The following is a 9,659-nucleotide window of genomic DNA, read 5'->3' on the forward strand; positions in this document are numbered from 1 at the left end:
AATACAAACAACTTAACCTTTGACAGCTCCCAGCATTGACCTAAGACATCAGAATGCTAAGAAATGGATCAATTTTCCTGACATATTTCACTGTAGCATCTTAAAGATCAAAAATGGAGGTATAATACAAAGCTATAACAGAGAATTCCTCTGGCTCCCTAACTATTGTCCAGAATTATATAACAATAAGAACTCTAAAATATCAAGCTTTCTAAGTATGATGATAAAGAAATATGATTCTGAGAGCTAAGGGGATAAAGGGGGCTTTTTCCTCCCCTCTTTTACTCTCCTTACACGTGAACTCTTTGGTAAACAAGGGAAAAAATAGACTTTACCCCTTCCCTGACCAGCTACTTTTAGTTAGACAGATTCTGACTCTCAATATTACCACAATGTACAAACTAGAGCTGGCTACAATTCATACAATTTACTCAGCCACTTAGCCTAAATGTGAAAATTGTGTTTTAAAATGTGCTGACCACACTTCAAATACAAGAATAAAAACATTGTGTACATAAACCAGGAAACTAGAGCTCCTAAAATCTAAATGATTAACATCCAAATGAACAGACATAGTCTTGGTATTCATGACAAATAAGGTCTACATCTACTAAATATGACTTTATAGCAAAAAGATGAATTTAGCAACAAGACTAAATAACACAATATGAAGAAAAATAAAAAATGCGCTTCAAATCTCATATTATGTGGCAACTTAACATTGAAATGAAGACTCCAGATGACATTATGTCAAAAGCATGACAGTGATTCCAAATGATTCTGGATTTTGAGAAATTCCAAAATGTAAGTACAAAATCCTCAACAGGTAAGTTCAATTACATTTAGTTCATTTATTCTATCTACTGGGACACTAGCTTAAACTTCATATCTGTGAATTTATCTACTAAATGAACAATTTGACTAATATAAATGTGAAATCTACTAGATGCTTTTAAATATCTTAAAGCTGATAGGACACTAGAGTTTTCAAATATAGGTGGAAGAAATTCCTTGCTTCCTCCATGAATCTTTTTCATTGCAAACAGAAGTCAAAAGATAGAAGTCAGCTAGGGATTTAACTGGGAAGGAGGCAGAAGAGACAAGTACGCTATTCAGCTCAGTTCCTCCTCCTAGCGGTCACAAAGGGGAGGTGCCTGCCATCTGGTGCCATTTCCTCAATGGCTCCTTTCATTTAAATGAATCACAGAATAGTCATTTGGAGGAATATATGATGCCAATGAAAAGTGCTCAATTTTAATTTGTAAGTGATTTCCACTTACTTCTGCTTCTCACTCTTCTATACTTACGTTTTTAAAACAGTCAATTTTAAAATAATATTTCTTAATTGCAAGATTTCTGAATAAATCCCAAATGAAGCAGTAACTATCCATGTCTAAGAATTGAGTATGCGGGCATACTACAGTAATTTTTAACACAAACCAGGGAAAAGGTGCTAAATATCATGGTGCGTTAAACCACCACATGGAACTTCACCCATATTGGCAAACCAAGGAGGCTGGGGATGCATCTATATTTAACCATTGCACACTAGGCTATAGCCGCAGCCCGGATTGACTCATACATTGTTTTCACATTCTCAGCTTCCTTAAAACCACCAAATAATTGTTTATAAAGTGATAGTATGAAATAAAAACCTTTTTCATGATAGGTTCTGGACGGTTTCCACTCAGGATAACATAGATTGATTTTATTTGGATAAATGTCTTGTGAGGTTCCCTGAAACAGGAAATGCCCCCCAGGGCTGCAAAGCAGTCCTGATTCTGACATATTTCCCCATCATCTCTCCATTTACCTAATCCTGTTGGTAAGAGGATGCCCCTTCTCCATCCCTAGACCTAAGCCTGACATTCAGATACTATTTTCATTAACATCATGTAGTTGATTTTGCACAATTACAAAGCAATCAGAAGCACAGTAGGATATTATGGCCCTGAGAGGCTTCTTATGTCTACATATAATTTGAATGAGCTAGAATGAATTAAACTCTATGCAGAATTTGTATCCTTCTTTTAAGTAATTCCCAGCTCATGAAAAAATAGAATTATTAAGGTAAGAAAGAGAAAAGAGTAGTTTAAGAATTAGCTTCTTAAAAACTTGTAGACAAGAGAAGCAAGAGAAGCTAAGAAACAAGAACATTGCTTCAAGAGGCAATTTGTCATTGGCACTTTGGGTGACTGGGCATTTTTACCAGCTGTCACTCCTGGACCAACTAAAAGTGTTAGACCCAAACTGTTGTACTCATTAGGACTGAAACAATTTAACATGGATGCTTGAAGGCACTCAGATGTCACATTGTATTGTTTGGCCTTATAAGAAGAGAGAAATGCCTGCTATTCTCATTTAAATAAAATTTATAGCATTTTAATTTGATTTCTTTCTGCAAACTGTTTCTGACTATGCTTTACCTTACATAATTGAAAATCTACACATTATTATCCCCTTACTTGATGCACTCTTTCCATAGATTGTGCAGAGTGTTAGGATAAAAACATATAGCATAAGTGAAAAACCATGTATAGTAGGAAACACAAGTTTTATGTGAGAAAGTAAATTTATGTTAGAAAGGTAATTTAAAGGTTCTTCTTATACAATAGGAAAGAGTACACAACCATCAAGCTACAGTTAACATTTATTTCCACCCAAAACTGAGAACACAGGCAAAGAGGTCAGTCACCAGGGGCAATATCATTTGCATTTATGAATCTTGCTTGCCTATGTGAATCGCTTGCCTACATGTATTCTTATTTTGTACACCATCATTTTCATGGACTTGGAATGTATAGAGAGACCTCAGAAGTTACCTAGTGTATCTTTTTTATCTCTAGTTAAACTCTCCAAGCAAATGACTAGCTGTGTTACATTGAATGATTATCACGAATGTACAGGAGCCAGGTCCAGTGGTACCGTTCAGTAAGCCAGACAAGAAGTTTCTCTCCTTATTCAACCTAACTCTCCCTATTTTCAGGAGAAAAGTAGAAGAATAAGCCATCATCCTCCTGTCTACAACAACCCTTTATATATTAAAAGTCCTTTTTTTTGTTTCACATGGGGTAAGTATATCAGTGTACCTCTATCTGTTCATAAATTCTTGGAGACCTAAAAGGCAAATCAGCTTTTTATCCATTGCTAGAGTTTTTATTTTCATCGGAAACCAGATTTTCTCTATTGTGAAATTCTAGAAAAGAATTATACTTTTTTCTTTATTTTCCCCAGAGAAAAGAAAAATAAAATCTTTGGGTTTACAAAAATGGAAGAGATTTTAGTCATCTGCCCCAAAGCACACTATACTTTTTCTTGGTTGCACTTGTCATACGTGTACATTCACGTCATTTTTAAAGATTTGTCTGTCATCCTCATCAAAATGTAAGCTTCTTGAGGGAAGATACCAAGTCTGCCTTGTACATCAACATTTTCCCAATGTCTAGCACAGTATTTGGCATACAGCAGCCTTTTCATTTAACCTGAAGAACTGACAAACGCCCTTCAAAATCATTCTTGTCCAGCACTCCTATTTTGGAGATATGAAAATAGAAACTCTAAGAGGTATTCTTGGAAATGACTTCCCAAAATTGCATAACAAGTTAATGACAAAGCCAGGATTAGAACTTTGGATTCTTTATTCCGCATCCACATTCTTCGTTCATTACACCACAGAGGTTCTTATACCTAATATCCTGGGCAGGCAACACTACTGATGAGTAAGATACAGAAATCTTTGTAATCTACACATCTTTTGGTTGGCTGCCTGGTTCCCAATGTTCTTTATCAGTTGAAACATAAAAACCTTCTCATAGATATGCCTGGTTTATGCATATTTTATGTAGGACTCCAAGAACAGAGCCCAAAACTAAATTCTACAGTCATAGCAAAGAGCCAACTTATTCTTTCCAATTAGAGTTGAATTTTACAGAGGCCAAGCCACAGATGCCAGCTGAATTTCTCTGGTTTGGTTACTGCTAAACCAAATATTCTGCTAAACACAGCTTCAATTTGTATGGAAATTTTAAGATTATTATTTTTAAAATTATCATTTTGGGTTTCTTTAAACCAAATATTTTTTAAAATAGAGCTTTTCTGACTGCATGAAAGAAATAAATGCAAGTTTCCCAGGGTGACAAGATGATCTAAAACTGGATTGTGGTGATGGCTGCCCAACTCTATTAATCTGTTTTAAAAATCTTAAAATAGGTAAATATTAAAAATTTTACTGCAATAGGCTATTAAAAATTGAAAAGGAGTCACATAATTAAGCTACTTCTTTTTGTAAACATCTGGTATTAAAACTGTAAAGATATTCTTTAATATCCCCATGGTCTTTTAAGCCCAGGTCCTATCCACTTCGATCATGGTTTACCTAAAAGGTCAAAAGTTTTCCCTGCAATTTTTGTAAGAATAATTTAGGAGACTTATATAAATATCAAAAAAGAACCAATCTTTATTTATATAGCACCAAGAAATACTGACTAGTATGATTATCTGCACGAATAATCTACAGATACATTTGTTTAATTAAGTACAGTGTTCTAGTCCAAACCTGCCATTAATTAGCCACTGGGTTTTTAGCAAATTATATAACATCTCCAGGTCTCAGTTTTCCCACCTATTTCATGTGTCTCTGTAGATCACAGCAGAGCTAAGTAGCATATAATATACTAAAAAGAATAGTAATTGCTATTGTCTAATGGATAGCCACTAATATACCAGACTATTTAGGTAAACTATTACCCTAAGGAAGGTATTATTAGTCTTTTTTTCTTTTCTTTTCTTTTCTTTTTTTTTTTTTTTTTTTTTTCGCAGATGAGGAAATTAGAACATAGGGAAGTTCATTAGTTTGACCAATGTACACAGTTATTTAGTACTAGATCCAGGATTCCAATCCGGAATTATCCAGGTCCAAAACCTATACTTATTCTCTATTCCTTGGTAGACTGGGCTTTTAGTTCTATCAGATGTGGGCATGAATCCTGACCTTGCCTTTACCATGTTAAGTTAATCATCTTCTCTGAGTCTCAGTTTCCTCATCTGTAAAATGAGACTGCTAATACTTAAGTCAGGGTCATTGTGAAAATTAAATTAGAGAGTACATCCCCTGCCATTAGAAGCCATTTTTAAAAAATTGTCTTTTTCATCTCTCTCTCACAGAGGTTCCTTTTTGTGCATAAAAATATATCTATAAATTCTATGATTACCCTTAGAGCCTACCTGAATAAACCTCACTGGGACTGAGTTCTATCAAAAGAAATGAGTGAACACAAACAACACATCATTGCTTCTTTGCTATCAGTCCTTGGCTCTGTGACTAAAACTGTCAACAAGAGTGTTAACTTCAAGGGGTGGGCATCTGTCCACAGGAACTGAGCTGAGGTCACAGACTTGTCTCACTCTGCCCTACAAACAGATGTCTAGGTGACAACTCTTAGTCACTGCAAACCAGGGCTAGAGCCAAACCAGGTGGAAGTGCTGAATCTCTTTTCTAATCCTCTTGGTCAGCCCATTCATTCCCTAAGACAATTCCTCACTGGCCGTATTAGAAATAAATAGTTTTCCCCAAGATATTATTTTCAACATAATGTCCTTATTTTGATGATGTCTGATTATTCCTCAAGCAAAAGGGAGTATTTCCATAATAGCAGTTTGTCAGCAAGAAACCTGCTTGATTCTGCATATTAGAATGCACACCTTCAAATGTTTACCTTGGAAGCTGCCAGGTAAAAACTGATGTAATGTGGAGCTCTAGTGGTGGCAAGAGGTAAAGCAGCTATTAGTGGGAGCCAACAAAAAAGCCTAGGAAATCTCCATTTATTATTACGTTCACATGCTAAGATGAAAAATGGTCCAAAATAATCTAAGATAATATACAGTAAATTTTAAATGTAATAGATTTCTTTTAAATTGCAAGTTAGACTTCAGTAGCTAGCCTACATTAAACATCACGAAACAATTATGTCTTCTCAAAAAATAGAACTCAATGTTGTAGTTGTCACTTTTCTATTTTTACTAAGTTTATTAAGAATTCTATTAATTAAGCACTAGCTATTTTTCACAGAGCTAGTAAGAATATTGTATACAAAAAAATGCTGGACTCTAAGTGGTATGATCAGTGAAGTCCTGTACCAACTGTCCTGGGAATTTAAATAATCCCTACAGGCTGATGAGGTGGTTGAGTTAATTCCCACACTAGAAAAGTGCCTTCCTTGAATATCTGACTTCTGAGATATTTTCCAACATAAAACAACTAAGAATGAGACCTACACTGTCAAAGGTTAACTCTTTGTCTTTCTGGTACCTAACGTATATGTCTTCTCGATCAAAAGGGCTTCATTTTATGTTCAAAAATTTTATGTTCAAAAATTTAACAGAATATAAATAGTAAAATTTGTATAATGTACAACCTGGAGTTGACATTTAAAATTTCTAAATGTGGTGCCTTGTGTAGCTCTGCCAAAACAAGTTATCATGAGGGGGAAACGTTTCAGAATATGAAAAAATACAAGAACTTGCCTTTTCATATATAAGCACCTAAGTATCATGTTGCTTAATACTAAAGAAATTTTAAAAGACTCACTTTCCATGAGTGATGATAAAAGAAACTATCATGTTCATAAATGTATTAACAATGTTTATCTGAAATAAACCTCTCAACTCATGGGAGTTTTCCATGACTTACATGAGTTGAATCCACTAGATGTTTCCAATGGCCATATTCCAAGGGCTTCTAAACTGTTAGGTCTAAGATAACTACCAAGCCCTCAAAGGTCCATGAAGGAAGATTTAATGATTACCCAGGGGTCTTATTCATGATGTCCTTCTTCTCTGTCCTTCTACTAATATGCTGCCTTTAATATAGTTCCCTGAAGCTACACAGGAAAAAAAGGTAAAAATATAAGAGCCTCTTCTTCAAAAGTCACTGAGAATGCAAGAGTTTGTAATGGGAAGCTCAAGATAAAGAAATCATTTTCTTTCAGTCATCATCTCTAGCTATAGGATAGGAGATGGAATCTTTTTAATAGAACAGAAACAGCAGGAAAGGAAGTGAAGGTGGTTTACTAACATAAACGTATGCCAAAGGGAATAAACCAAAACAAACAAAAAAAAAACCCTGCACTAACACAATATGAGCGAGCCAGGAATTCAGAATCTAACAGTTCTACAGTCCTTTTCACTGTAGACATTAAGACAATTTAATTGAAGAATATTTTTCAATCTGTGAATCTAAGAAGTTTGTCCTTGTACATCACCTTGCCTATATTTTCTTTAGTGATTATCTCTATATCCTTTGCTTTCCCATAACAGGCCTTGGTATGCTGCTTAAAATAATATTTGGGGCTTTATTTGCCATCCTTTTGAATGAGACATGTTGATTTTATTAAAGCAAGTTGGGTCTGCATTCTTTCTTTACTATTATTACAGGTAGACTTGACAGACACAGGACCTTTGTTTTAAAATGCTCTGCTCTGGAGGAAACCTTGTTAAATAAGTTCCATTTTACCTGCTGGGCAGTTACATTCTGAAGGTGCTTCTCTTGCGATTCTTATTTTAGCCATATGTTCATAGGATTTCTGTAGGAAAAGAAGAGTTATTAATAATCATCAGTAGCACTGTAGAGGGATGGAGTCTTTAGGGACTCTGGCCATACGCCTGATTTACCGGCATTTCATAACCTGCATAACTAACATTTACATATGTACTTGGACTCTAGTCAAGAAAGTAACCATGCCTAAGTCCTAAAAAAAGAAAATGACCACTGATAGGGTATCAAGATTGCTGGACTTGTATAACATCTTTCTCCATTCTTCCCTACCACCACTCTCTCCCTCAGCTCAAGCATATGCAGTCAACGTAAAAACCTAGCACTAAAATGTTGCAGTACTAGGTAAGCTGTGGCTTACCAATAACAGCCAATATTTTATACATGAAGGTCAACTGCTTTATTTATCATGCTAGGCTGCAACTACTGCCAAATAGGCTCCCCGCTAGGGTAAGGTTCCAGAAAACCCCCCTTACTCTAGTCTAAAGGTACCCTTACACATAACATAGATTCCTTTCAACTCTCAATTCCAAGGGCTCTGCATTCATAAATACCCCGGCACTGCATCCTTTACCAAAAATAAAGCTACTTTAAAAAAAAAAAGTTTAAACTTTTAATATGAAAAGATTCAACGTGTGAAATTATTGATTTTAAATTATATATGACATTATTTTACATTTAAGAGTGATTACTTTTTTTATATATTAATAACATCTATGACCCTAACCATCTTATAACATGTAAAAGATTTAACAGATGCTATCTCTGCAAGAAATATTCTCTCCACAATTGGGTTTGACTTAGGACAACTAAAAAGAGATAAAATGCCCTTTCCGAACCCTTTTAGACCTTCCTATGTGTTTAACACGCAAACATTAAGAGAGAGTGAGGGAAGATTAGAGATAGGGATGGGGACATCAAGGGATGTGCACATATAAATATATGCTACAGTGAGCATAGATCCTTGGCCAACACAGGCACGCGCGCGCACACACACAGCCACACCAAGTATGCGTACAGTAAGGGTAGCGGCTAGTCATGCACACAGAGTCACGCTTGTACAAGATGTTACCCACGTGCAAAATACCCCAGCCTCTCACACCTGAGCCAGAAGTCGCTCCACTTTCTCTTGCACCATAGTCTTGAGGTGATCCAGGGTATCAGGCAGCAGATGAATGGAAGGGGCCCCTTTGGCGGATTCGAGAGCGGCGATCCTCGCCTGGAGGTCGTTGGTTTTCACACCCAGGTACAGGCAAGACACCACGGCCACCACTGACAGGAGGGCCGCCAGGACGGCACACGGGGGCATGGTCCGGGCACAATGCTGTTCGGCAGGGGTCGGGTCCTCGGATCTGGGCTCCCGGCCCCCTCCTTTCCCTGCGTGCTTCTTCAGCAGCATCGTGGCGGGGTCGGCCGTCTCGGCTTCGCTTCCCACCCTCTACACCTCAAATAATCCTAAAAGGAAAGAAAAAGGTCGATTCCTCCAAAGTTCAGTCCCTGTGGCTGCACAACTAGTTGGTGGAGTCAAGCCCACGAGCGGATATGGACCCCTGCCTTGCTCAGCGTCCAGACCCGCAGGCGTGCACCATCCCCGCTTTCTTCTCTCCTCCCAGCTGGAAGTGAAAAGCACCCTCCGTCCGGGGACTGGCTGGCGGTGGGGTAAAAAGCAAGACGAAACCCACCCAGACAGCTCTTCCGACTCCCAGAGGACCGACACCTCTTTCGAGGGCCCCAACAGTGGCCGCTCAGGGTCCGAGGGGCAACGGCCGAGGCGCCACGCGGGGCCGCGGCTCGCCCTGGCCACGGAGGACCGGACCTGTTGCGCCTCTGTGAGTTTGCCTTATTTCTACCTACTCGGTGTCTTTCGGCACGCCGACCTGTTTCCCACCTGCATTCAGTTCAAGGCAAAAAGGCTGTGAGAGCACGCTACAGCGCAGCGCGAAAGGGGCGACTAAGGGGGAGAAGAGAGAGGAAAACGAAATAAACCCAAGGAACCAATGCTAGTCGCGAAGCCGAAGTCGCGGCTGCCCGAAGGATCTCCGCAGCCCCGTGTGCGCGATCCTTAAATACCCTTCGGGATGCTCGCGTGAGTGTGTGTGTGAGTGTGTGA

General features: G+C 38.0%; 1 protein-coding gene across 4 annotated transcripts in view; it reads right to left on the reverse strand.

Annotated features, from left to right (window-relative positions):
* COL25A1 (collagen type XXV alpha 1 chain) overlaps nucleotides 1-9,646 on the reverse strand; it is a 499,684-nt gene extending 490,038 nt beyond the window's left edge. For 3 of the 4 annotated variants that reach the window (XM_063603863.1, XM_055111701.2, XM_055111700.2), the window contains exons 1-2: nucleotides 8,652-9,646; nucleotides 7,511-7,580 (exon numbers count right to left, since the gene is read on the reverse strand). In XM_063603863.1, the coding sequence (XP_063459933.1) occupies nucleotides 7,511-7,580; nucleotides 8,652-8,948 (367 nt within the window). In that variant the 5' untranslated portion in view covers nucleotides 8,949-9,646. The remainder of the gene's footprint in view (nucleotides 1-7,510; nucleotides 7,581-8,651) is intronic. The other variant, XM_055111699.2, reaches the window with a different exon arrangement.
* Nucleotides 9,647-9,659: the final 13 nt, after the last annotated feature.

Source organism: Pan paniscus, chromosome 3, assembly GCF_029289425.2.
Source record: "Pan paniscus chromosome 3, NHGRI_mPanPan1-v2.0_pri, whole genome shotgun sequence".
NCBI lineage: Eukaryota > Metazoa > Chordata > Mammalia > Primates > Hominidae > Pan > Pan paniscus.